General features: G+C 67.9%; 3 protein-coding genes across 6 annotated transcripts; 1 reads left to right on the top strand and 2 right to left on the bottom strand.

Moving 5' to 3' along the window:
• The first annotated feature begins 584 nt into the window (after positions 1–584).
• On the top strand, positions 585–12,126 carry ESPN (espin). 2 transcript variants are annotated; one of them, XM_054292015.1, is made up of 15 exons: positions 585–878; positions 1,667–1,860; positions 4,062–4,248; positions 4,335–4,517; positions 4,600–4,731; positions 4,814–4,988; positions 5,079–5,383; positions 6,910–7,071; positions 7,149–7,323; positions 7,611–7,637; positions 8,801–8,946; positions 9,035–9,316; positions 11,327–11,406; positions 11,488–11,499; positions 11,594–12,126. In XM_054292015.1, the coding sequence occupies exons 1-15, from the start codon at positions 585–587 to the stop codon at positions 11,739–11,741; spliced, it is 2,502 nt and encodes an 833-aa protein (XP_054147990.1). In that variant the 3' UTR covers positions 11,742–12,126. The 2 variants fall into 2 exon arrangements, with proteins under 2 accessions (XP_054147990.1, XP_054147991.1); XM_054292016.1 differs by lacking the exon at positions 7,611–7,637.
• A 273-nt stretch (positions 12,127–12,399) lies between these two features.
• TNFRSF25 (TNF receptor superfamily member 25) lies at positions 12,400–16,183 on the bottom strand. Its single transcript, XM_054292053.1, has 7 exons — positions 15,884–16,183; positions 14,163–14,358; positions 13,951–14,061; positions 13,723–13,875; positions 13,549–13,633; positions 13,393–13,454; positions 12,400–13,308 (listed from the first exon to the last, which is right to left on the bottom strand). Exons 1-7 carry the CDS (start codon positions 15,911–15,913, stop codon positions 12,707–12,709), a joined length of 1,239 nt encoding a protein of 412 aa, XP_054148028.1. The 5' UTR covers positions 15,914–16,183; the 3' UTR covers positions 12,400–12,706.
• A 242-nt stretch (positions 16,184–16,425) lies between these two features.
• On the bottom strand, positions 16,426–25,124 carry PLEKHG5 (pleckstrin homology and RhoGEF domain containing G5). 3 transcript variants are annotated; one of them, XM_054291883.1, is made up of 21 exons: positions 25,073–25,124; positions 23,204–23,333; positions 22,892–22,994; positions 22,751–22,811; positions 22,554–22,645; positions 22,342–22,478; positions 22,117–22,265; positions 20,447–20,632; positions 20,106–20,276; positions 19,937–20,032; positions 19,805–19,855; positions 19,545–19,694; positions 19,357–19,467; positions 19,119–19,268; positions 18,907–19,044; positions 18,624–18,743; positions 18,390–18,522; positions 18,209–18,321; positions 17,975–18,129; positions 17,106–17,900; positions 16,426–17,010 (listed from the first exon to the last, which is right to left on the bottom strand). In XM_054291883.1, exons 2-21 carry the CDS (start codon positions 23,244–23,246, stop codon positions 17,001–17,003), a joined length of 2,964 nt encoding a protein of 987 aa, XP_054147858.1. In that variant the 5' UTR covers positions 23,247–23,333; positions 25,073–25,124; the 3' UTR covers positions 16,426–17,000. The 3 variants fall into 3 exon arrangements, with proteins under 3 accessions (XP_054147858.1, XP_054147857.1, XP_054147859.1); XM_054291882.1 differs by lacking the exon at positions 25,073–25,124 and having other exon boundaries at positions 19,937–20,014; positions 23,204–23,310; XM_054291884.1 differs by lacking the exons at positions 22,117–22,265; positions 22,342–22,478; positions 22,554–22,645; ... (2 more) ...; positions 23,204–23,333; positions 25,073–25,124 and adding an exon at positions 20,790–20,935.
• Between the last annotated feature and the right edge of the window lie 742 nt (positions 25,125–25,866).

The following is a 25,866-nucleotide window of genomic DNA, read 5'->3' as shown; positions in this document are numbered from 1 at the left end:
CCGCCAGCACTTCATAAAACAACTTTTCAGTGGCGGCGGGGACCGGACCGCTGCAGGGCTGGGTGGATACCAAAGCAGACCGTGCCTGGCTGCCGGCCCCCGCGGCCGGGTGAGGCGGGACAGCCTCCCGCCCAGCGCCCCCCGTTCTGCCTGAACAGCCAGGACCGGCAGCGCACGTCGAGGGTGCCGGAGGAGCCCATCTTTGCCGCGCCTCTTGCCTGGGCGGGCGGCGGGAGGGGACACCCGTGGGGCAGCTACACGGGGCCGCGGACAGGCAGCCGGGAACGGCCCGCTTTGGGGTCCACCCGGACTTGCACCGGTGCCGGTTCTGGTCCCGTCCGCCTCTCGGCAAAGTGCGGCTGCCCCAGCAGGGGCCGGGGGGAGCGGGGCGGGGGTCCCGAGCAGCGGGCAATCGCCGCGCCGTCGGGCGGGGCGGGCGGAGGGGCGGCCCCGGGGGAGGGAGAGGAGGAGCCGGCGGGGCCGGGGGGCGGCGGGGCGGGAGCGCCGCACAGTGCCAAGCGGCGGCCGGGGCCGCCGGGGCCGGGGCCGCCACCGGGGCCGCTGGGGCCGGGGCCGCCGCCGGGATGGCGCTGGAGCGGGCGCTGCAGGCGGCGCGACAGGGAGACGTGGAGGCGCTGCGGGGGCTGCGGGCGGCCGGGCTGCTGCGGCCGGGGCTGCGGGACGCCCTGGGCGCGTCCCCCACGCACCACGCCGCCCGCGCCGGTCGCCTCGCCTGCCTCCGGTACCTGGCGGCCGAGGCCGCGCTCCGCGGGGACGCGCGGGCGCGGAACGGGGCCACACCGGCCCACGACGCCGCCGCCACCGGCAACCTCGCCTGTCTCCAGTGGCTGCTCACGCAGGGGGGCTGCGGCGTGCAGGTGCGAGCGGGGGCGCGGGGGGCGGCGGAGGGGCCCTCGGTGGCGCGGGCGGCCGGGGAGGCGTTCCGCGGTCCCGTGTGGGTGGCGGTGGCCGCGGGGACACGGTCACGCGTGGTGCTTCCCACCCTGCCGACGGCCAGCCGGGGTCCGTCCCAGCCGGCACGGGCAGGGCTCCGCCGGGCATAGCGGCCGGCATCCCACGGACCCGGAGAGTCCCCGGCATCCCGGAGGGGCTCAGCCGCGAGGGCAGCACATATTGCCCGGGGCTGCCGCCCCCTCCGGGGTTACACAACGGCGGGACCGCGGCGGTAAGCGGCTTGCCCCGGGGCCGGCCGAGAGTTAAAGACGTGTGACGACCGAAGGAAGAGGAGGCGGCGGGGCTGGGAGAGGAGATTAATCGGGAAGGAAGGGGTCAGCACGCATCGGCGACCTCCTGGCCAGGGGCCAGCGCTACCCGCGCCCCACCGAGCGCGGAGGGCGGACGGGCCGGAGGCACAGCGGGGCTCGGCGGCGAGTTCGCGGTTAGGGGGTCCGAACAAGGAGGGCATTGTGCTGCACTCACTGTGTGCGGACGCGGGCCCTTGACGGAGGCAGACACGCTGGTCCCACGGTCGCTCCGATGCTCTGTGCTCCTGCTCCGGCCCCGCTCCGTGCGGACGGAACTCCACCCTGTCCGCCCCACCCGCCTGGCACCAGCTCCGGGCTGGGGGAATGCCCCTGCGGTCCCCAACCCCCTTGCCGGAAGGGCTGGTGCCTGGCACTGACAGCCGTCCCACTTCCTCCTGCAGGACACAGACAACTCTGGTGCCACCATCCTGCACCTGGCAGCCCGCTTCGGTCACCACGAGGTGATCGAGTGGCTCCTCCGCTTCGGAGGCAGCGACCCCACGGCAGCCACCAACACGGGAGCGCTGCCCGTCCACTACGCCGCGGTGAAAGGGGATTTCCCTTCCCTGCGACTCCTCTTGGGACACTGCCCCAGGTAACGGCCCCCGCTGCTGGCAGCGAGACAGGGTCTGCCGGAAGGTTGGCACCCACCAGCAGGAGAGGGGCTAGTGGGAGAACGGGGTGCCTGCTGTGCCCCCAACCCTCCCTCCAGCCACCGGGCAAGGTGCCAGCACTGGGGACGAATGCTGCAGCCAGCCTGAACCCCCAGCTCCAAGGGCAACGCGGCCGCGTTATCAGGCTGGGCAGCCAGCTGCACCTTCTTTATGGCCCAGAAAGAAAGGGAGAGGAGGAGAGGGGCGAGCGCTGGCAGAAATATTGTCGCTGGCCGCTGAGTCGGCTCCTGGCGCGGGGCGATAACACAGCCGCCTTTGTCCGCCCGCTGTTATGTAAATGGATTAGGCTGACCGCCGAGGGGAGGCTGCTCCCCGCGCCAGAGACGACCTTTCCGCTTGCCCAGGTCGGTGGGCATTGCTGGGCACGGCAGCCTCTCCCGGACGGCTCCGTGGCGGCAGCATCCCCTTTTTTCCTCCTGAGCGGTGCCTGGGGCCGGGCCGGTTCCCCCGTTACGTGGCCCAGCAGCCCACAGGGCCCGCGATGCCGGGCCTGGCCACGAGGCCGCAGCAGGTGATTAGGTGGCCGCTAATCCGATTTCCTGTGGTGGGCAGAGGCCACTGGAAATAACCCAGAGACCCAGCCAAAGCGGAGCCGGGGGGATGCGCTGTTGCTCCACATTGTCCCTGGAAGGCTCCAGGGTTGTGGATGGGAGGGATTGCGCAGCTCTCCCTCATCCAGGGAGTCCTGAGGCAGCGGGACGTGAACCAGCACTCGGCACCCCTCTGTCTCTGGGTGCCACAACACCAGAGCTCTGCATCTTCTCCTCCAGGCCGGGCCACACAGATCCCTGGATCCCATGGCATTTACTGGCCAGAGCTGTCCCAGCCCCAGTTCTTTATCTCCTTGCCCCAGGTGTGCCAGCTTAGCCCTGAGCACTTCTGGGATTAACCCCTGCAGCCCAAGCCCGGCCCCAAACCGGTCACTGCTCCTGCTCGACGCCCACCGTGCCAGCCCAGGTGTGGCACGGCGCTCGCATTGCCTTTCACGCCGCTTGCCGGGGTTGTTCCGCTGCTGTCACCGCCTTCCCCCTGAATTATTTAGGGCTGGCCCTGCTCCCGGCCCCGCGCCTGCCCGGAGGCTCCGTTACAGCTGCGAAATCCAATCCGCGGTGCCGCTGCGGGATGCTCCCGGCCCACCTTCGCATCGCCCCCGGCAGCCGGTGGCCCAGCATGGGGGCTCAGCCATCTGCCAAAGCAGTTTAGTGGCAGTGCCCGAGTGGCTTAACGCCTTCCCAATTACTGAGAAATGGGAATCAGGGACTGCCCCTGTGCCTGAGCTCCTGCTGACTCCAGCACCCCAATCTGCAGCTGCCCCAAGCCCCATCCCCAGCTCGGGGAGCCCACAGGGCTGTGCCAGCCTGGCACTGCTGGGCACGGGGCAGGCACTCGGTGGCACGGCACGCAAGGGACAGCGGGAAGGGAGTGCTGGCCACAGCCCGTCTCAGAGTTACAGGGATCAATTATTTAGGGCCTGCGATCGTTGCGATAACAGAGCAGAGTATTTATTGCTCTTCCTTTTTTAAATATTCAACAGGGGTTTTTTTTATGGAGCACTTAATAAAACAGCTTCCTGTGGGGTCGGGAGGCAGAATGTGGGGATGTGGGATGCAGATTATGGGTCTGTGGGGTAAAAGATGTGGGATTCAGGATTTGGGTTGTACAGTTTGGGATGCACAATTCAGGATGAGAGACACGAGGATGCCAAGGCCTTTTGGGGCAGTGAGGGGACACCAGCACCCAGCAGCTGGGCACCATGGCGCAGGTTGGCCTTTCCCCGCCGGCTCCACGGCCGGTGCTGTGTAAGCAGCTTACTTTAAAATACGACTAAATTGCAGTGTCCAAAAACAGCCGGAGGAAGGAGCTTAGCCTAAGCAGGCTGATTAACTTAGTGACCTCCCGCTGCAGCTGCAGCCACCGCAGCAGCACGGGGACCCATGGGAAGCCATGGGGTGGACAGCTCCCAGCCCTGGCACTGCTCTGCCTGCCCACAGCTGTCTCCCCTGCACCTGCCCATGTTCCTTGTGTCCCACAAGCCCCCATGTCCCTGCATCCTGCCCACCCCCTGTCCCAGCCCTGGCAGCAGCAGCGGCCACAGGTGACGGGCGCTGTGCCCCACTTGCAGCACGCTGAGTGCCCAGACCAAGACGGGGGCCACCCCGCTGTACCTCGCCTGCCAGGAAGGCCACCTGGAGATCATCCAGTACCTGGTGCAGGACTGTGGGGCTGACCCCCACGCTCGGGCTTACGACGGCATGACCCCCCTGCACGCTGCTGCCCAGATGGGCCACAACACTGTCATCGTGTGGCTGGTAAGCACTGTCTGGGCATGGCAGGCCATGGTGGCATGACATGGTGGCACAGAGCCCCAGTGCTCAGCCCGCCTGCCCACACACAGATGAGCTTCACGACGGTGAGCCTGTCGGAGCGGGATGCTGAGGGGGCCACAGCCATGCACTTTGCCGCCAGCCGTGGCCACGCCAAGGTGCTGAGCTGGCTGCTGCTGCACGGCGGGGAGATCACTGCCGACGGCTGGGGCGGCACGCCGCTGCACGATGCCGCCGAGAACGGCGAGCTGGAGGTGGGTGCTGGTGGCCAACAGGGTGTCAGGGCAAGGGCAGGGCCTTCCTTCCAGCCCTGCCATGCGCCCCCACTCTCCCCAGTGCTGCCAGATCCTGGTGGTGAACGGTGCCGACCTCAGCATCCGTGACCAGGATGGCTACACAGCGGCCGACCTCGCCGACTACAATGGCCACAGCCACTGCGCCCAGTACCTGCGCACCGTGGAGAACATGGTACAGGGATGAGGGCGTGGGGAGCACACGGGGAGCACCAGGGACTCCCCCACCTGCCCTGACCCCTGGGCTGTGCCAGCAGAGCGTGGAGCACCGCGTGCTGTCACGAGACCCCTCGGCGGACGGGGAATGCCGCCAGCCCGACTCGGGCATGTCCTCGCCCAACACCACGGCGTCGGTGCCCCAGGCGCGCTTCGAGGTGGGCTCCCCTGCCAGCACCCTCTCCAACTACGACTCCTGCCACTCCAGCCAGTCCAGCACCGGGGAGAAGAGGGGCGGCCCCCCAGGGGCCCCCGCCGCCCGTGAGTGCGGGGCCAGGGGGCGCGGGGCGGGGGGCGCGGGTCCAGCCCCCCCTGACCCCCTGCCCTGCGCAGGGGTGCCTGAGCCGGCGCTGGCGGACATGCAGGCGTACATGGACATGCTGGACCCTGAGATGCGGCCGCGGGGCCGGGGCCCAGCAGGCGAGGGTCCCCCGCCGCCACCACCCCCTGCCTTCCCCCCACCGCCACCCCCACCCCCCAGCACCCGGCCACCCCCGCCACCCCCTGGCTACCCTGCACCTGCGCCCCCCGCTGCCCCCCACACCGCTGACATCTACGTGCGGGCCAAGAACAACCTGCGGCATGTGGAGAGCCAGGCGCTGCGCCGAGAGGTACGGCCCCATGCACCGTGTCCCCTGCACCACGCCCCAAACACAGCAAGAGGGACACACCACCCGGGAGGGACATGCCACAGGGCATCATCCGTCTGAGCAGTTGTTGCCTGCACTGGGAGGGGACAGTCCCAGCCGGAGGCCGCATGCCTGCAATGCTGGCATGCGCTGGGAGGGCTGGGGCTCAGCCAGCAGCGAGGATGCAGCAAGCCGGGCTCAGTGATGCTCTGGTGGCTCCGTGGCACTGGGTGGGCCATGCACTGCTGCCATGCACTGGCTGGGGCACCGGGCAGCACCACGCCATGGCAGCCGCGCCCATGGGCCCGGCGATACCACAGGCACCATGCCGAGCTGGGCGTGGGCAGCTGCGCAGGCGGTAACCCGAGCGGCCGGCTCCGGTGTCGCCCGCGCCACAGGTGTCGGGTGGCACAGCCAGCGCTGCCAGGAGCTGAGAGGGCTCAGCCAGGCGTGCACAGGTAAGAGGGGTGCAGCCCTCCATGGCGGGCTGGGGGGGCATAAGGATGCAGTAGGTTTGGGGCCGCCCTGACCCCCTACCCTGGCTCTCGCCACCTCACCAGGGACAGGGTTCTGGGCACGGTCAGGACACTGGCCGAGCCCAATGCTCTGGGGGACGGGGCACATGGGATGGGGGTCTCAGCAGAGCAGTGTGAGCCAGGCACGTGGTGGGTTTGGGACCCCACAGTGCTGGCCTTGGCTCTTTAGTGCTTACCAGAGCAATGGACTGCCTTGGGGAGGTGTGGGCGTGTGGCAGAGCGGTGCCACAGCAGTGTGGGTGCCCCATGGAATGGGGCTCAGTGGCACAGACCCTTGTGCCAGACCGGGGCTGGGACTGCCGGAGTGGGAGCCAGGCTTGGCACAATTCCCATGGCAGCTGCTGTAGGAAGCGCTGAGCTGACGTTTGTTGACTTAGCTGGGGCTGGTGGCAGTGGCAGCGAGCAGCTGGGCTCGCCGTGAAAATGCCATGGGTGGAGGTGGCATCGGGGAAATGCAAATAGTGGGGCCCCAAGCAAGGCGAGCAGGGCTATGCCACGATGGCACCCCGAGCCCAGGCATCAGGCACAGCCCCCTGGAGAGCAGCACTCGGCAGCACAGCTCGCAAAGCCGCTGTGGAATGCGCCGGGGTGAGCTGAGGCTGCGCTGCTTGAGAGCCCTGTTCAGAGGGAGGTTTGGAAGCCGGCCCCAGCCCCGCGCGGGATAAGCTTCCTGTAATCCGCGGGGCAGGGGCTCGGCACTCCTGTTCCCAGGGGGTTATCCCGGGGGAGGCTTGGACAGAATCCTGGGCACAGCTATGGGGTCACAGTGCCAGGCACTGATGCCGCACGCTGCCAACATGGCACGCAGCCCCTGGTAGAGCCGTTTGCCGAACAGACCCCAGGGCACGCACCCGTTGTCCGTCCCAGCTCTGCATCTGCCCCAAGGCAAACTGGCACGGTCCTACTCCACTCCAGCCCTGTGCCACGGTCACAGCAGGGCACGGCGGGGCTGAGGTGGGCTCCCCATTGCAGCTGGCATCGCGTGACAGCAGCCCCGAGGGCCTGCGCCGGGCCGACTCCAGCAGGCGGTCAAGGAATTTCGGCAAGCAGCCGAGCACCGGTGACTACTACAAGCACCTGGGGCACGTCGTGGCCGAGCAGCCAGGCCCGCAGCGAATGGCGCACACCGAGGAGGTGAGCCCTGCCCCGCGAGGCCGTGCCCAGCTCAGCGGCACGGGCACCGAGCAACGCCTGCCCATGCTCCCTTCCAGGCATCACCCATCTCGACGGACACCATGAGCAATGGGGAGAGCAAGTCCGGTGCCGAGCTGCCGCCTCCACCGCCGCCCCCTCCGCTGCCCGACACCGCCTGCCCGACGCCCCCGCCGCCGCCCCCGCTGGCCGAGACTCCCGCCGGCCCCCGCCGCTCCTCGTCCTCTACGGGAAGTAAGTGGCAGGGTGCCGGGTGGGCACGGGGAGCGATCCTGGGCACTGTCCCGTTGGCTGCACTGTGGCATTGACCTCCTTGGCTCGTCTCCTCCCGCGGCGCTTGGGCCGCGCGGCTCCTGACAGCCTCTCTGTCCTTCTCTCCTCCGGTGTCGGCGCGGGGGCTCCCACGCCCGCTCGCCCCTGCCTGCTCTCACTGCTGGCCGCTTCTCTTCTCTCTTGTCTCGCGGTGGCCAAATCCTTCCTCTGCCGCGCGCCCCGCGCCGCCTCTCTGCTTCTCTCCCTAGGAGGAAAGGCGCTCAGGCAGATGAAGAGTAAGTACCGCGGCCCCACGCTCCTCCCTGCTCGGGGGGTGCCCTGGCGCGGGGCACAGCCGGGCAGGCCCCGTGCCGCACCCGCGGGGCATCGATGGCATCGATGGCGACACCCGGGCGCTGCCACCTGCCCGCCCTCGCTGCCGCGCGTCGCCGGTGCCACGCGGGACGCCGAGCGGCGGTGCGGGGCTGCCGGAGGCGCCAGGGCAGGGCTGGCAGGGCCGGGCAGCGGCGGCCCCGCACACACAGAGCGCCTTTGTTCGCGCTCAGCCGGCCGGCGTGACCCCGCCACGTGAGCGCTGCGGCCGCTCCCCCGGCGCTGAGCGCAGCCCGCGGGCTTGGCCGCTGCTCGGCGCCCGCTTTATTAGCGCCGGCTCCCGCCACCGGGGGGTCCCAGCCGGCGCTGGATGGCAGCGCGAGCGCCCCGCTGCGCCCTCAGCACCCGCAGCCCTCTGGCTCCGAGCGGGGCGAGCTGCGGGCGCCGGCCGCGGGGAGGGGGCTCTGCTTTGGCACGGTACCATGGGCCTTTAGGGACTCACGCATGGCTGGCACGGACGGTGGGTGCTCGCGTGGCGGTGGCATGACTGTGGGGTGCAGGTGCCGCGCAGCCCTTTGGGCACCGGGCTGGCAGGGAGTGTGGCTCAGGCTGTCGGTGCATCGCTGCCGAGAGCTTCAGGGGAGTGTAGGAGCTGTCCTGCAGTGGCAAGGCTGCCACCGGACACGGAGCCAACCCTCCAGAGGCACGCTTCTGTTGCGACACAGTGCCTCGGGGGCATGGAGTGGCATTCGGGGCTGGGGCCAGGCTGGGACCCTTGCAGCTGAGTGTTGGGGTGCTGGGGTGCTGCTGCAGCAGGGTGCCAGGACCCTGTGAGCTGCTCTTGGAGTGCTGCTCTTACCGATCTGTGGAGCTGGGGTGCCAGGCTGTTGAGTGCTGGGGGGCTGCTCCGCTGGGGTCTGATGGACCCAGGAGTTTGGTGATGTGCTGTTCCTGTGGATGCTGAGCTGGGTGTCTGGATGCTGCTTCAGGGGCTCCTGGATGGTGTGGAGGGGGGCAGCGAGCCAGCCACCCCTTCACCCCCATACCCTGCGAGCTGGTGGGGGATTCACAGGGGCAGGGATATGGTGCTGCCGGGGTGCTTACTGCCCCTTCTGCCTCCTTTCAGGCACCAAGTCCTTCAACATGATGTCCCCCACCGGCGACAACTCGGAGCTGCTGGCCGAGATCAAAGCTGGGAAGAGCCTCAAGCCAACGCCACAGAGCAAAGGGTTCACCACTGTTTTCTCCGGCAGCGGCCAGGCAGGGGCCAACGTAGGTGGCGATGGGGGCCAGGGCAGCCGGCGGCGCGGCACGGCACGGCACGGCAAGTGCCGACCGCCCTCCCTCCCTCCTTCCACAGGCAGAGTCGCCAGTGTCCTCCCCGTCACCCACCAGGACGCCCACCCCGCCGGCCACCCCCGAGGCTGCCGGGCCGCCGCGCTGCCTGGCGGGGGGCTCTCCGGAGCCGGTGCTCAACGGGAGCTCACCGGTGCCGGCAGCAGGCGCTGGGGCAGCGGCGGAGGTGGAGGCGCTGGTGCCCAGCCAGGACGAGCACGGCCGGCCCATCCCCGAGTGGAAGCGGCAGGTGATGGTTCGCAAGCTGCAGCTCCGCATGCAGGAGGAAGAGGAGCAGCGGCGCAAGGTAGGGGGGTCCCTCGTGCTGCGGCGGCGAGCGCGGCGCGGGCACGGCCCAAGCAGCTCAGGACCCGGCGAGACGGCGTGCGTGGCATTGCCCCCGGCTCCTAACTGGGCTGGGCACCACCCTACCTGCATGCAGGGGTGTCGCACCCCGGGGATGCCACACACGGCGGCAGCGGCGCGGGGGGCGTGCGGCACGGCCTCAGGAGCCCCTTTGCCCTCTCTCCCGCCGCAGCCTGGGAGCCGCTCGCCGCCCCTGTGCCGCGGGGGCGTACCGGGACCCGCCGGGCAGCCGATGCGGGAGGAGGACATGCAGCACCTGGAGAGGCAGCTGGGGAGCCTGCGGGTGATGCACGAGGCGGGGCAGCCCCTTCCAGGGGGGCCGCAGGAGGAGCTGCTGCCGCTTGCACTGCCCTCCGCAGCCCCGGCACCCCCCCGGCGCTTCGCCCTCGCCCAGCAGGACGCGCCCGCCCGCGGCAGCCGGTCCCCCCCGCTGCCGAGGAGCGCGGCCGCAGCACCGGCCACCCCGAGGGGCCGGGAGAGCCCCGGGGCGGGGGGAGCGGGGGGCGGCCCCGGTACCCAGCACGACGCCCGCAGCGAGATCCTGGGCTGCGGAGTGTCCGTCCGCAGCCTCAAGGCCAACTACGAGGAGCCGGGGGGACCCCCCGCGCCTGCCCCCAGGGTCACCAAGCGCAAGCGGGTGCAGCCCCCTGGTAGCGCCCGCAGGCCCATCCTGGAGGAGGAATACGGGGATGGGGGGCTGCGGAGGAGCAGGGCAGCGCTGCCAGAGCCCAGCAGCACACACGAACGCACCAAGGGGTGCAAGGAGCGCGCAGTCTTCCTCTTCCTGGAGCACTGGAAGAAGCGGGCGCTCTCGGCGGTGCCCGGGGAGGAGCGGGCGCGGCGGCCGGGGAGGCGGCGACCGGCAGCAGGGCGGCTGCTGGCCCGCTGGAGGAGTGTTGCCCGCCGGGTCCCAGGGCGTCAGATCCGGCGGCTGAGCCGCACCACGGTGCTCTACTGGCCCCAACACTTCCTGCCCTACGTCGGCGGCTCGCCTATGCCCCACGACAGCCTCCCGCTGGACCTCTTCATGCTGGGCTACTTCCAGCTGCTGGAGATGCCCCTCAGCCCCGAGGAGCGGCGCTTCCGCCACCTCCTCTGCTATGAGATGTTTGACCGCCTGGGCAGCCACAGCTGGCACCGCGTCCGCCGCTTCCACCGCACCGTGCTGGAGCAGATCGAGGCTGGCCACCGCCACTGGCTCGACGGCTTTGAGGACCTCGTGCAGGAGTTTTTTGGGGATGACCCCGTGGCAGTGGTAGAGAGCCTGGCAGAGCCCCCCAGCATGGCCCCGGAAGAGCAGGGGGCAGCAGTGCCGGTACCGGAGCTGGGAGAGTTCAGCGAGGAGGACCTCTGCCGCTTCATTGACCGCAGCTTCTCCTTCTGGAAGGAGAAGGAGGCAGAGATGTTCGACACTTGATTCCAACGGGATGCTGCAGGCTGTGCCAGTGGTGTGGCATGTGGCAGCAGCAAGCTCAGGGGACAGCTGTGGGCTGGTGCAGGGTGCGCTCGCCGGCCTCGGTGGCTCGTGGTGCAGCTGAGCTTGGCAGAAGGCTGGGCGCTGTTCTGCGGCCCCGGGCCGAGGTTGCAGTGTGTGCCGCTTGCCGTGGCTGTGTGTTGTGTGGGAGGCGCAGCGGCGGGGCTGCGCTCCCCTCTGGTGTGGCGTTTGCGGTGCCGGGGCAGTGTGGGCCCCCGCGTGTCGTGCAATAAAGCTGTGGTGTGCTGCAAGGGCTGTGGCCACGCCACGCGCTCCTTCCTCCTCCCGGCGCCGGCGGAAGGTGGGCACCGAGGTGGGCACCGTCGGCGAGCCGTGCGCCGGTGAACCCCACCCGTACCGTGCCACGGAGGGCGCTGCCAGAGGGATGCGGTGGTGCCGCGCCCCAGGATGATGCTGCGGCCCCACGGTGCCGGCAGTGAGGGCGGGCAGTGCCGGTAACTCGGCTGTCTGTTGCAGGAGAAGGAAGAGGAGGCGCGCCTGGCCAGCATGCCGGCCTGGAGGAGGGACATCCTGCGCAAGAAGCTGGAGGAGGAGAGGTGAGCCAGGGTCGGGGGATGCTGCACCAGCTGGTGGCTCCCGCGGCTCTACTAACCCCAGTGTTCCCTTTGCCTTCGCAGGGAGCAGAAACGGTGAGTGCAGCGAGCCCCTTCCCTGGGTGGGCGGGCACGACGGCCCCCGCGGCCCTGGTGACCGCGGCGCCCTGTGCCCTGTGCTGCTGAGCAGGAAAGAGCAGGAGAAGCTGAAGCGGGAGGAGGAGGAGAAGGAGAAGGAGCAGTCGGAAAAGCTAAGGACTCTCGGGTACGATGAGACAAAGCTGGCGCCCTGGCAGCGACAGATCATCCTCAAGAAGGGGGACATAGCCAAGCACTAGCCACGCCACACCGCATCCTGGCTCTTCGCAGCAGGAGGAGACTGGCAGGTCCTCCCATGGACCGCGACATGCTTCGGCACCCTCCTCCTGCCGTGGATGGCCACATAGCCCAACCCAGAGAACCCCTCTCCACCGCCCCAGGCACCCGTAGCCCCCCGTACCCCCACTCCCCGCTGCCGCCAGCCCACCGCTCCCCCGCGCTGCCCGATGCAAAGCGAGCGTGGGACACGCGGCTCCCTGCGCCCCGCCCGGCTCGGCCGGGCTCACCGCACGCCCCGCTGGCACCACTCGCAGCGCGCTCACCCTCACCACTGCCCCTCCAGAGCCGCTCAAGGCCAGCCTCCGGCTCAGCCCTGCCCAGACCGCCTGCCTTTCCAGCGATTAAAACGATAAACCCCGCCAGCAGTGCCCCGCGCCTTCCTGGGGCTCCCCACAGCACCCCCCAGCCACGCCACGCTCGCCCACAGCGGTGCCCCCTCACCAACATCGCCACAAGCACCCCGACACCCACACTGCCTGCATCTCCGCCAGCACCCGCATTCCCCTCACCTGTGGGTGCCGCATCACCAGTGGCGGTGCTGGGGCCAGCAGTGCCCTGGTGCCCGCTGGCACGGCCCCGTGAAGAAGGGCCAGGGCTGGCGGATGGAGAACACACCACTTTATTGGGGAGGGGAAGGAGCGCCCGGCAGGGGCAGCCTTGAGAACTATCCCATGGGTTCGGGTGGGCTCGGTGCCCGCTCGTCCCGCGAGGGGCTGGGCAGCCGACGATGTGCTGGGGCATGGGGTCCTCCCCGGCCCTGGGGGCAGGAGGACATAAATAGGGGGAACAGGCAGGTGGGAAGGGGACATAAAACTGACATAAAATGTCTACACGGCATAAGTAACAATACTTAGGGGTGTGGCTGGGTGCCCAGTGAGGTGTGGAGGTGTCGGGCCCTCCCTGTGCCAGGGTGCTGGCGCTGGGGTCAGGGTCCCACGGGCAGACTCTGGCGCAGTGCCTCAGCACAGCCGGCCAGCTCCATGCGCTCCAGGGCGGCAAAGACGTGGTCCAGCGTGGCACTGGTCTGCTGGCACCAGCGCTTCAGCATCTCGTACTGCTGGTCACGGATGTGCACCACCTCCAGCTCTACCAGCTCAATCTCTGCCTCCCGCAGCTCCAGCATCCTCATGAACTCCTTCCAGCGCCGCACTGGCACCACGTCGATGACGGCGTAGAGCTGGCTGCCCTGCAGCAAGGCACCGCGGGGCTCTGGGGATGAGGAGGGCTTTCCTTCCTCACTGGGTGGCTCACGCAGCAACGCCTCCTGTTGGAAGCTCTTCTTTGCTGTGCCAGTGCCTCGCTCTGTCTCTTGTGGGGAGTATGGGTGGGTCCAGCACGGGTTGTGCCACTTCCAGGCGTTGAACTGGTACCATGGTGTGGCTGCAGCCCCGGGCATTGAGGTGGTGGCCTGTGCCATGGGGTGGGCACCACCCCCATGCCAGAGCCTCTTCCTCTTGTGGTAGATGGCCAAGGCACCCAGGAAGAGAGGCCCGGTGAGTCCCAGCAGGATGTACTCGAGACCTGAGCCTGAACAGAGGAGCAGGAGCATTCCCATCAGCTGGCCAGCACGGTGACTGCACACCACCAACCCTGGCCCCATTGTCCCCATACCTTTGTTGTTGTTGCTGCCGCACGCTTGCTGGCACTCATTGCCACACGTGTCCACGGCACGCCTGCAAGGAGATGGGACCCATGGGTGCCATGCTGTGCATGCTATACCATACCACAGGCCCCACATGCATCCCTGGCTGGAGGGTCAATGCTTACATGTGACATGGCCGGCATTCATCACCCTCTTTGTAGAAGTCAGGCTTGCAGCTGCTGTCACAAAGTGTGTCCTGCAACTCTGAGCCTGGGGAAAGGGTGGGAATGAGGCAGGGTGGCACAGCCAGAGGTGGCACAGCTGGCAGGCTGTGCCGTGTGGCAGCTGGCAGCACTCACAGGGTCGCTGGATGAGGCGTCCAGTGCAGGTCTGGCACTTCTTGCAAGAGAACTCGGTGCACAGCGGGTCAACGCAATCACGGAATCGGCCGGGCTCACAGCCACAGGCGATGTTGCTGGTGGCCGAGCAGTTGCTCAGCACACTCTGGAAAGCTGCAGAGAGCAGGCAGTGAGCAGCACGGCACGGCACTGCATAGCACAGTGCAGTGTGGTGTGGTGCCAGCTCACCGTGTTGGTCACACTCGTAGCAGGCCTCGCACTCGCTGAGGGTGTTGGGCCGGGTGCGGAAGGTGCCGGCAGGACAGGGATCACACACACAGGCCTCTCTCAGGAATGTCCCTGCAGGGACAGTGGGGTGACAGGGAGCACGGCCACCTGAGCAAGGCACCTGCTGTGCCAGGGTGTGCTGTGCCATGCCACACTGACTGGGCAGCGCTCACCTGCGGGACACTGAGGGCAGCACTGACGAGCAGTCTCCACCCACTTCATGCCGTCAGGGCACTGCCGTCTGTCCGTGTGTCTCCTCAGGCGGAGCAGTGGCTGCACCAGGACCCGTTGCCCTCGCAGCACGGCGTGGTCCCGCCACCCTGGGGGCTGCGATTCGCTGGCTGCCAGCCACAGCGCTGCCAAGGTCACCTGCAAGCAGGGAGAGAGCAGGGCTGCAGGCAGACGGGTTGCTCCAGGAGCCTGTGGGGACAGCCCTCACACACCAGCTCATGCTGGGCTATCAGAGCCAGAGCCGTACCTGGAACTGTGTGGACAGCGGTGCCTGCACAAAGCTGAGCGGCTGAAGCCGCGGCCCTCCGCCCCAGAGCCGCGTGGGTGTGCTGCCCCAGGGCTGGGAATGCCCCGCGGCAGCCCCTGTGCTCTGCTTTCTCCGCAGTACACGAGCAAGCAATTTCCTGCCCGGGGCCACTGTGCCACAGCCTGTGCCCAGGGGCTGCCAAGGTGCCCCCGTGTGCTCTGCAAATGGTGCTTCCATGCTGGCACTGTGGGGAGCGGCACAGAGATGCGGGACAGGACCCTGCCATGTCCCCAGGGATGGGGACCAGTGAGTCAGGCGCACGAACTGCTGGCGGTGCCAGAGATCGCCGGCTCAGGGAGCTGTCGGTAGCCGGGCGCGTAGGGGTTAACGCTGCCAGCTTTGACTTTCCTGGGGTTTATCTCCCTCACAGAGGAGGTGATTTCCTCCCCGAAAGGAAGCCGTGCCTGGCTCACGCTCTCCCCGATGCTATCGCGCCCCGTTACGCGGGTCCCAAAGTAGGTCACGGCTCCCCCGCGGGGTGCCAGGTGCCGTCCGCAGGGCAGCCCTGCTCCCCTGGAAGCCCCGATGGGTGCAGCGAGCGGTGCCCACGCTGACACCCCTTCCACAGGCCGGGCCGGGGGCTGAGAGGGCCGTGGCACTGCCAGCGTGGGCAGGGAGCCAGGGGATTCCTCGCTGGGGGCTGGATTTCCCAGCCGTGATGGCCCCGATTACGGCAGTTGAATCATTTTCTACTAAACCCGCCACCGGCAGACTGGAAACCGCGCTGGGCCGCCCCGCTGGCGGAGCGCTGCCGGCAGATCCGGGCGCTGCCTCAGCCCCGGCTGGCAGCGGCACATCTGAGTCACCGCTGAGGCACGACCGTCCCCAGCGGGGCCCTGCCCGCGCACCCCGCCCGCAGACGGGCACTGCCGGTGCCCAGCGCGGCCAGCAGGTGCCCGGTGCCCAGGGGAGCCGTGGGCACGGGGCTGGCACGGCGCTGGGGACAGCCCTCCGCTGGTGCCGTGCCAGCGCCCCCGCCCCGTAACGCAGCTGTCGGTGCCGGGGTTGGCACTGGAGCCCCGAGGGCAGCTGCCCGCGGTCCGTGGGCACAGCCACTCCCCAGGCACTGCCCTGCTGTGGCCCCAGGACTGACCCCACCCTTCCCACGGCCGCATCCGCTCTGTGGCCGGGATTTCACGGCCGGTGGCCCCGCGGTCACGCCACACCGCGAATGTTTTGGTGCGGCCCAGCCCAGCCCCGGCTGTTAGCCAGAGGGGGAAGCGGTTTTGGCACGCTTGGCACTGGGGTTAATCCATCTTCCTCCCTCCCTCCTCCAGACCCGCTACGGCCACAGCCGCGGGACACCCCACAAATGGTGCCAGCGCTCCATGGGTCCCCCCAGGCCACCGCACTCACCCAAGCCACCCCAGGGCAGCAGCACTTCATCCTTGTGGCCGATGCGGCAGGGTCATGCCGGGGCGCTGCGGGGAGCGGTGCAGGTGCAGGGGGGTGTCGGGGCAGCTCCGTGCCCGGGCAGGGTGCCCCGGCACCCCACGGCTGCCGTCAGCAGCACGCGACGCGCGGCGAGTGAGCGCCTGCCCTCCCCAGACAGGCTTTTACACCCAACCGCAGCGGGAGGAAATGCTTTTTTGGAAATGAGTCCAGGGGGTACGAAACCACATGACGGGAGCGCTGGGCGCGGGAGGGACCTGCAGAGCCTCGCTGCAGACCCGGCCGCCGCCCTCCCTCCGTTAGCTGGGGTGGCAGGGGACGTGGGGAGCAGTGCAGACCCCACCCCAGGGCTCCATCCCCACCCCGAGCTCCAGAACGGGAGGCTGGAACTGGTCCCATCCCCTTTTTGTCTGTCCCCACGCTGCGCCCACCCGGGTGATGCCCAGCCTTGGGTGCTGCTGAAGCCAAAGGAAAGGAGAGGCAGACATGAGCGTGCACCAGCTGGTTTTATTGCTCAGCTGGGACGTGGAGTGCAGCTTAGCATGGGGGGGCAGCCGGGGCTGCGGCCGCCGTGCGTGTCCCACCGTGTCTCCCACACTCCAGTCCCAGGTGCTGCCATCCACTGCCAGCCCACAGGGCAAACCCGCCCCAGCCCCGCGCCATCCTCTCCTGCCCCCAGCCCCAGCCTCCTCCCTGCACTGCCCACAGCACCGTGCCACCGGCACCACGTCCCTCTCAGCACCTTCCCCGCTCACCACTGCCGACGTCGTCACCCCTTCCTCGCCTGCAAGAGCTGACCCTCAGTCTCCCACAGCCCCCCACAGCCCCAGGGCCCCCTGCCCGACCACTCTCGTGTCTGTGGACAGGGGGTTCAGCACAAGCCACGTGCCATGTCCAGCCCCGCACCACCGTGCCCAGGACACGGCCTCGCCAAGGGGACCGGTCTGCATTCCCATCCATGTCCCCACCAGCGCGGCCTCCCAGTGCCTGCTCTGCCCGGCCCCGGCTTTACGCTACGGTTAGAAGCAGGAGAAGCTCCTTGGTACATCCGTGCATCTGTCCTTTTCCATGCCAGCGGCTCTCAGACCTCCCTGCAAGACACACAGTGGGGACAGATGCCTTCAGCACTGGGACTTGAGCCCTGCAAGGGCTGGGGCACCCCCAGGAGCAGGCAGCCTGTGCTTACGAGGCCGTCAGCGTGGAGTTGAGCAGCAGCGTGGTCCGGATCCGGTACAGCTGCGCCAGAGTCAGCTTGCGGTGCTGCGCCGCCTGCGGGTCCGACAGGGTCCGGCGGGCAGGGGGCTGGGGGTCGCGCCTGAGCTCCCCCGGGAGGGATGCTGGGCTCTCGGCCGGCCCCTCTGGCTCTGAGAGCTCCGACGTGGAGCTGCCGCTGCTGCCGGGAGCAGCCTGAGGTGCGGGCTCTTGGCCAGTCCGGGGCGAGCCAGCACAGAGGTCAGAGAGGCTGCGGCTTTGGCTTAGGGGGCCTGGGGAAGTGGGGGACAGGAGCTGGGGCAAGCTGGCCTCCGACTTGGACTTGAGCACCCTGGCCGGGCACGGCAGGAGCTGCACGGGCGTCCGGCGGCGCAGGCGGGGAGAGGCCGGCCGTGGGGCGGGAGGGGCCGGGCAGGGCTCCTGCCCCTCCTCGGCCGCCCCCTCGGGCTGCTGGACAAAGTCCCGCAGCGAGGCAGGGGAGAGCGTGCCATAGGCGCTGTCGATGGAGGACGAGCGGCAGCCGCTGCCTGGGGAGGCCGCGCCGTGGGGCAGGGGAACAGGCAGGGCACCTGCAGGCAGCTCCTGCGTGGGGGTATCGGTGGAGGTGGGGGTCTCCACAGAGGTGCCAGTGCCGATGGAGGCGCTGGTGCTAACAGAGGAGCCATCCGAGGTGGAGCTGAAGGGTCCTGCGTCCCAGTCTGGGGAGGAGAGCTCGTCGCCACCCTCTGCTGCCACCATGGCGAGCGTCTCGGTGGAGCCGTCGGAGGGGCTGTGGAGGCAAGAAGGTGAGGAGGGGCCTGTGCCAGGCTGGGGCTGTGCAGGTCCCTCCCTCCTGCTCCCTACCACTGCTGTGAGTCCGGGCTGGCGCTGCTGTGGTGTAGGATGGTTGGTGAACTGGCAGCTGAAGTGCCACTCTCACCATCATCCTCCTCATCCTCCTCGTCCTCCTCCTCCTGCTCCTCCATGCGCCGGCGCTGCCGCAGCCTCTGCAGCAGGTTCTGGGATGGGGGGGTCATAGTGAGGAATGGGGGGTGCACAGGGAACCCACAGGTCCCTCACCCACCCGTGTGCCCTCACCTGGGCATTGCGCACTGCCTCGACCCAGCTGCGGCACAGCTGCCCGCTGCTCTGGAAGGTGTAGGCGGCCACAGCGCTGCCCAGCTCGTTCAGGTAGATGAGGAGGAAGGAGCCTGTGGGCACGGGCTGTCAGCAGTGTCCAGGGACCTCCCTGTAGTCCCCTCATGCCCAGTGCTCTCACCTGGATCTCTGAGCTCCCGGCAAACAACTCTGTCCACCAGCAAGGGCTGCCGGATCACCTTGGTGCGCTCAGCCTTCTTGAAGGGCTTGGTGATGAGGAAGAGGTCGGTGAAGAGGAAGCAGTAGACGTCCATCTGGGGGTGAGAGTGGAGCCATGGCCACCAGTCGGTGCAGTGAGGGAGGGTGGGTGGGCAGGGGCTGGAGCTGAGCCCTCCCTGTCCCCTGCAGTCCTCACCTTGCTGTCTTTACCTTCCCGCATCCTCAGGCTGCCCTCGAGGAGGAGCTGCCGGGTGTCCTCCGGGGAGGTGCCGGGGATGGGGGCCGTCAGGTCCAGCCTCAGGAACTCTTTAAGCAGCTGCCAGAAACACCCAGTGTCAGCGTGGGGTGCATGGGGTAACATGACATGGTGCAGCATGGGGTGGCTTGGCATGAAGTGACACAGGGTGGCACAGCAGTGTGGCAGAGGGCTGCATTGAGTGCCATGGCATGAGATGGCAGCTCCACCATGTCCAGACTACCTTGTCCACCTCATCTGTGCTGCCCTCCACCACCTCGTAGGCATCAATCCTGCTGAGGATGGCATCCAGGCGCTGCCGCTCCTGCCGCTGGCGCATCCGCGAGTTGACATCGTTGATGAAGCGCTCCACGGAGCTGATCTGTGCCAGGAGAGGTGGTGAGTTTGAGGGGCCAGGGGCCACCACCCCTGCTGCCCCCCACCCCTATCCCTTACCATAGTGGTGATGGCATCACGGGCACGTGGGTCATCCGTCTTCTTCAGGATGGACTTGAGGAGCAGCGGGTACTTGGTGAGGCGCTGGTGAGGTTTCACCAGCATGTCGCTCAGCTTCAGGCGGCTGCACTGCTCCTGCTTCTCGGCCCACTGTGGCAGCCAGGCATTAGCACCAGCACCACCCCAGCCCTGCCCCAGCCCTGCCCCAGCCCAAGCCCCAGCCCCAGCCTCCCCTTACCGTCACATAGGTGCGGAAGAGCTCGCTGTCCCGCAGCAGGGTCCGCATGTACTCCATGCAGCCCTCCTCCTCCATGCAATACCGCACGTAGGGCTTGAAGAGGGACCCGAACTGGGGGACACGAGGTGGTCACCATGCAGCACACGGCATGGCATGGCTGCCCGCTGCGGCATGGCATCCCCACTCACCATCTTGAAGCCATCGAGGAAGTCAATGGGGTCAAGCAGTGCCCCAGTCCGCCGTGCCTTGGCCAGCACTGGGGCCATGACGCTGCGCCACAGCTTGCAGTGCAGCCGGATGATCTCCCCAATGTTGCTGAAGAGCCGCTCAGCATCCACCTGTGGGGGTGAGGTGGGCAGTGCTGGGGAATGGCACCTCCACCCTGCAGCATGGCGAGGCTGAGGATCCATCCCTGAACACCCTGTGCCCTGCAGCCCCCTCCACTCACCTCAGAGAGCAGCCCTGACTCCTGCAGGTTCACCAGGCAGGACAGAAAGAGCTGTGGGGAGGGAATGGAGAGGCAGTGAGCTGCAGCCACAGCCCCCAGCCCCAGCACAGCGCAGCAGCTGCCAAAACTCACATCAGTGATGACTTTGAGGTTCCGGATGTAGGTGGCCTCTGTGTGCAGCAGCTCCCAGATGGCTTCCTGCTGGTGGCACTGCCGGCGCGACAGGACCTGCCAGGCTGAGCGTCAGCGCCGTGCCAGGGCCTGGGCACAGCCCCTGAGGCTCCCCAGGCACTGTCCCTACCTCTGTGCCCTGGATGATCTGCTGCCAGCTGTCCTCCAGCGCCAGCCCAGCCTCGTCCCCATCCTCCTCCCAGGAGTCGCGGTCGAAGCGGAGCTGGGGCGGCAGCTTGGGCAGCCCGAAGGTGCTGTAGGCGTGCAGCCTGTTCACCAGCTGCTCCAGCTTCTCTGTCTCCTGGACAAAAGCAGGGCACACAGCTGGGCGGAGGCCAGCGGCCATGTCCCATGGACCACCTCACCCTGCCTGTGGAACCGGGATCCTGAGCCCCAGGGGGATTCATCCCATGTCCCCAGCACAGCCACAGGCAGTCCCCACACCCCTCCCTGTGCCTGCATCCCACCTACCCGCCCGAAGGAGCCCGTGCTGGTCCCGGAGCCAAAGAAGCCGCTGAAGCGACTGGCAGCGCGGTTCTTCCAGGTGTCAGTGCCATTGGTGGGCAGAGAGCTGCTGCTGTGCAGGGCTGGCTCGGGGCTGGGGATGCTGCTGTCCCCCAGGAACTCTGTTATGTTCTTCCTCCGCCGTCCCGGAGCCTGCAATGAGGACAGGCAGCGTCCCCAGGGTCAGTGCCAGAGCTGCGGCCAGGATGGGGACAGCGGCCTGGCTGACCTCGAGCACCGTGGGACAGACGGACACCCCGGGCAGTGGGGTCCCCAGGCCAAGCTCCCCTGCCCGCACTGACCTGCCTACCTGCATCCCGGGGGTGCAGGGCCCCGGGGATGGAGGGCCCCGGGTGCTGCCTGGCCAAGCCCGGCCGGCCATGGATAGGCGGCCCCGGCAGCGGGGGGGGCTCAGGGCATGCCGAGGGTCGCAGCACCCGCCCGGGCCGTCCGTCCAGCCGCACTCCCGGCTCGGACCGCAGAGCCGGGGCCGGGCAGGCTGTGGCCGAGCTCCTCCGAAACAAAAGGAGGTGGGGCCAGCGCCGAAAACCTAATTTCCCTCCTCGGCAGATAAGCTACCAGAGCTGAACAATTCACCGGCGGAGATCAAAGCCCCCCGGCTGGTCGCAAGAGCTGGGTCACGGCCAAGCTGCTCCCGCCGCCCCGGGCAGCGCTGCAGCGGCTGCTCCCTGAGTGTCCCTGGGCTGTACCGGGATGCGGCCGGGGCACAAAACGCAGCAGGGTCGGGGCTCCCTGCCTGCCACCCAGCCCTGGGAAGCGGCATGCTGCTGCCACTGCCCCGCCACGTCCGCAGAGCCAGGCGGGAAGAGCTGCCACGGGCACCTTTGCCATTACTCACTGCGCTGCCGCTTCTCCAGACGCCCCGGCTGTCCCCAGCCCCATCGCCTCGGGGCCACTTGCGACCCGCCTGCCCCCAGGAAGGGGGTTGGGACCAAGACCTCCCTAGAGGTGCCTGATTGCCCTCTTGTCCCCAGGCCCTGCTGGAGCCTTGCCGGTCCTGCAGCCAGGCGTCGTAGTGCTGGACACGGGTGGCCACTAGCCCTGGCCAGGCAGCCAGATTGCCGCCCTCAGGGCCTACTGGCACAGCACCAAGCACCGTGTCCTCCTGGCGGGACCCTGCAGAGCTTCTCCCTTCAGGCCTGGCACCCTGCTCCCATGGGAGCGACGCCCTGCCAGGTCCCACGCCTTATCTGGGGCCAGGGTCCACGGGGCAGGACAGAGCTGCTGTGCTCAGCAGCTGCCAGCAGCTGAGAGGAGGGAGGGCTGGTGGCCAGGGCGAGTCCCAGGGCCAGGGTGAGTCCCAGGGCTGGGGTGGCACCAAGTGGCAGCAAACACTGGGGGCCCCAGGGCTCCTGTTTGCCTTTGCCTTGGTGCCAGCCTACACCTGGCACAGCCAAAGGGCTGGTGCTGCTGCTTGAGCTGCTAGGCTGCCATGGTGGAGCCAGCACAGCACAGCACAGCCAGGAGAAAAAGTGGATCTTGGGGACTCCAGGGGGGATCTTCAACCCACACTATACATGACCCCTCTTCACCAGAAAGAATGGCTATGGGGGGATCACACATTCTGTCATCCCATCCCCAATTCCTCCCTTCCCAGAGCTAGCACTGGCACTCACCAGGCTCTCAGTGCCCTCCCGGCGCCCTGGCAGAGGCTCCAGCACCGGCCCAAGGAATGCAGCGCTGCTGGCAGGGTGCAGGATGGGCAGGCTGGCTGACCGGGCATCTCGCACTGCCTGCTCCACCTTCAGCTCATCCCCGGGCTTGGCTGTGGGAGCATCACCTTGTCAGTGTCCCCTGGGAGCTCTGGAGCAGCCAGGCCTCCCTCGGGGCCCCCTGAGCACCTTTCACCCTCAGGTAGTGTCCCCCGAAGCGAAACGCCTCGAACTGCAGCGACAGCGGCGTGTGCGACTGGTCCAGGTAGATGTCCACCTTGCCCAGCTCAATGGCCTTCCTCTCAAAGACTGGCAGCAGCACTTCCCTGCAGGACACCAGCCCCACATTTGTCTCAGCATCTCTCCCCACATTGTCCCCTGTCCTGTCCCCATAGACTCACCCCAACGACTTCTTCTTCACAGCTGGCACGATCTCTGCCTCGATGTCGATGCTGAGGTCAAACTTCAAGGTGAAGCACTCCTTGCTGGGGTCCTGGGGGCAGGGGGCAACTGCTTGCCCAGGGGTCCCTCCCTCCCTCCCACCAGGGCCATCCTGCTGCCCTGCCGAGTGCCCCAGGGAGAGGAGCCGGTGCCTTACGTCCGTGTGCCTGCGCCAAGCCTTCTTCTTGGGCAGCTTCAGCGCTGAGCTCCTGCGCTCCCTGCGGGCACAGGGAGGGCAGGGTGACGGGGGTGCCACGGGTTGGGGCTGCCCACGGACTGTGCAGGGCTGGGGGCTCACCCTCTGATCTCTGCTGGACCCTCCTCCTCCTCCTCCACATCAGAGGCAGGGCTGGTGCGCGGGGGGCACGAACGCGTGGACATGTTGCGGGCCAGGATGGAGCCTGCAAAGGGGCACCGAGCTGGGCTGTGACAGCTCCCCCAGCCCCGTGCTGGCTCCCGCTGCACCCCACTCCCATCCCCGAGCTGCACCAGCCCCACGTGCACTCCATCACTCCCATCCCATCCCCGAGCTGCACCAGCCCCACGTGCACTCCATCACTCCCATCCCACAGCCGCGGGGGCAGCGGTGGTACAGCTGGCTCGGGCTCACCTTGCGGGGACAGGTCGAAGCGGATGTGGCCATCGAAGTGCATGGCGCCATGGAGGCGGCCATCACAGAGCTCACACAGGCTGAGGGGGCCGCCGGGGCTCAGCTGCCGGCACTCGGCGTGGTGGCATTCCTGCGGGGACGTGTGTCCATCAGGCAGGGCCTGCCCGCTGTGGCGTGCTCACAGGGAGGGATGGGCAGCACCACCAGCAGCAGGGCACCCTCTGCCACCCCATTGTTCACAGGGAATGCTGAATGCAGAGCGGGCACGGGGAAAGCAGCATGACCAGGACATGGCAGTGTGGCAGTGGGTGCTGTAAGTGGGTGATGACAATGACACTGAGGGTTCTGTCCCGCAGAGCCCCTCCCTGCTCCACCGCAATGAGCAGAGACCCTGGGACACCTGCACATGCCGGGGCTTGGCCAAGGAGCTGCGGGACAGACAGCCACCTGCACCGGGGCACCAGCCCCTCAGCAGAGACCCGTGAGGCCGCCCTGGCACCCCCAGCCCCTTTGTGCTGACGAGAGCCGTGTCCCCGCGGCAGGACGGAGGAAGCGAGCGTCTGCAGGCGAACAATGCTCCAAGCCGGCGGGTTTCCTCCGATTGTGTGCGGCCACGGCCGCGGCCCCAGCCCCTCCAGGCATTCACAGCGGGTTATTTTTAAACCCCCGGCCAGGCCCCCAGCACAGTGCACTGCCTGTGTTCTCTGGCCAGTGCCCTTCTCACTGGGGCTCCTTCTGGCCCCGCTCCTGGGGATGGTGGTGCCGCCGCCCACTGCGCCGCTGACACATCCCCATCCCCGTGTGGGACCCCCAGCGCCCCTTTGCCCACGGAGGGTGCGAGGGTGCGGGGAGGAGGCGGCCCTGCCCGGGCTTGCCTGCACAACTCCGCGCTGCTGCTGCGGGGAGGAAGCGCCTGTGCAGCTCCAGCCGCCCCCACTTCCTGCCCTCCTTCCTCCCGGCGCTGCTGAGGTCAGCGCTGACGCGCTCCCACCACCCGCGCTCTCTCCGAGGGGCCGCTGCTCCCCCTGCAGCACCCCCTGCCATCCACCGGTGCCCTATCGCGGGCCTCGACACGGCCTCAGCACACCCTCTACCCTCAGCCCTCCTCCGCTGCCACAGTGCGTCCCACAGCGTGGCCATCGTGACACCTGTCACAAGCACATTTTGTGAAAAATCCTTTCCTTAAGATTTTTTCTCCTGAGAAGCTGAGAGGGCTCAAGAACAAAATGTAAACAATGGTTATCTGCTGCTGTGGAATGCAACAAGTAGATCTGTGATTGGTCTCATGTTGTTGTTTCTAATTAATAGCCAATCACAGCCAGCTGGCTCGGACTCTCTGTCCGAGACACAAGCCTTTGTTATTCGTTCCTTCTTTTTCTATTCTTAGCTAGCCTTCTGATGAAATCCTTTCTTCTATTCTTTTAGTATAGTTTTAATATAATATATATAATAAAATAATAAATCAAGCCTTCTGAAACACGGAGTCAGATCCTCATCTCTTCCCTCATCCTAAGACCCCTGTGAACACCATCACAGACACCTGCAAGTGGGAGTATGCCCGCAGCTGGCACCCATTCAGTGAGATCCCCTGGGACGCCTGGCAGCCGGCCCAGAGGGATGCACAGGGTGCTCCTCATCCCCCCTGTGCCAGCAGCTCATCCCTGGACTCAGCCCCACAGGAGGGGCCAGGCGGGATGGCCAAACCCCTCTGCTCAGCCCGCGATCACCTGCTGGTCCCAGCCCCACGGAACTCCCAGCACACGTCCCTCAGCAGGTGCCTCACAAAGCGAGGGGGATCGCGATCCCGCACCGTGGCACGGCAGGATGAGCCCCCAGCCCGACCAGCTCCCCCTGCCCACCCCGCGCTACCTGCCAGGCCCCATCAGGGCTCGGGTGACAGCGGCGGGGTGGCCTCAGTCGCTCCCGGCAGTGCCAGCCGCGCTCCTGGGCAGCTGCAGCCCAGTGCCACGTGTGCCCCAGCAGCAGCGGCCCTGCCAGCCCGCCGTGCAAACAGAGCACCGGCACACCCCCGGTGCTGTGCTGCCTGCTGCGCCGGGGACACCGCCCGCGGACCCGCGCTGCAGCCCCGGGGACGCGCTGCGAGCCAGGGTGGGTCCGGCCCTGCTCTGTACAGTCAGCGGGAGAGAAAGGATCCTAAATCTGCCCTGGCTTCACGTTAGCGAGCGAAGAACAGACGGGCTGGAGCGGATTAGCCCAAATCACGGCAGCTCGGGGAAACGCGTAAACGCCGCTGTGCCGGTAAATGCCAGCAGGACCCGGACACCAGCAGGGAATGCACGGCAGGCCAGGGGCTGCCGAACAGGACAGGGGCCCTGCAGGGAGCGGCGGGCTGGGCAGAGCTGTCCGCTGCCCCTTCTCACCCCCAAGACCCCGGGCAGCAGCTGCCCCCACCCCGCAGGACCCACCTTGGCCGCCCTCCTCTCTCCGGCGCAGTCGGGATTCTGGCAGTGCAGCGCTGTCTCCTCTTCTGGGCACGGCTCGGCTGTGGAGAGAGCAGGGTCAGTGCCTGGGTGCCGTGCTGAGCCCCTCCGGGTCCGTGCTGAGGCTCCCACACCGGGAATCCCGGGTTTCAGAGCTCGGCAAAGCGCTCGGGCTCAGCCCGCCCCGCAGCTCGTCCAGGGGAATGAGGCCCCAAGAGCCAG

This window comes from Melozone crissalis, unplaced genomic scaffold, assembly GCF_028551555.1.
Source record: "Melozone crissalis strain CALT ecotype California unplaced genomic scaffold, PUWL_Pcris_2 ptg000107l_1, whole genome shotgun sequence".
In the NCBI taxonomy this organism is placed as follows: domain Eukaryota; kingdom Metazoa; phylum Chordata; class Aves; order Passeriformes; family Passerellidae; genus Melozone; species Melozone crissalis.
Note: the sequence above shows the minus strand (reverse complement) of the source record. Positions and strands in the feature narration are given on the sequence as shown.

Coding starts and splice junctions, on each gene's coding strand:
- ESPN (XM_054292015.1), top strand. CDS start 585: ATGGCGCTGGAGCGGGCGCTGCAGGCGGCGCGACAGGGAGACGTGGAG. Junction 879..1,666: donor AGGGGGGCTGCGGCGTGCAG/GTGCGAGCGGGG, acceptor TTCCTCCTGCAG/GACACAGACAACTCTGGTGC. Junction 7,638..8,800: donor GGCGCTCAGGCAGATGAAGA/GTAAGTACCGCG, acceptor GCCTCCTTTCAG/GCACCAAGTCCTTCAACATG.
- TNFRSF25 (XM_054292053.1), bottom strand. CDS start 15,913: ATGAAGTGCTGCTGCCCTGGGGTGGCTTGG. Junction 14,359..15,883: donor GCTGCCCTGGGGTGGCTTGG/GTGAGTGCGGTG, acceptor CCCTGCTTGCAG/GTGACCTTGGCAGCGCTGTG. Junction 13,455..13,548: donor GAATGCCGGCCATGTCACAT/GTAAGCATTGAC, acceptor ATCTCCTTGCAG/GCGTGCCGTGGACACGTGTG.
- PLEKHG5 (XM_054291883.1), bottom strand. CDS start 23,246: ATGCACTTCGATGGCCACATCCGCTTCGACCTGTCCCCGCAAG. Junction 18,744..18,906: donor GCACAGATGAGGTGGACAAG/GTAGTCTGGACA, acceptor TGTTTCTGGCAG/CTGCTTAAAGAGTTCCTGAG. Junction 18,322..18,389: donor CCGGGAGCTCAGAGATCCAG/GTGAGAGCACTG, acceptor CCGTGCCCACAG/GCTCCTTCCTCCTCATCTAC.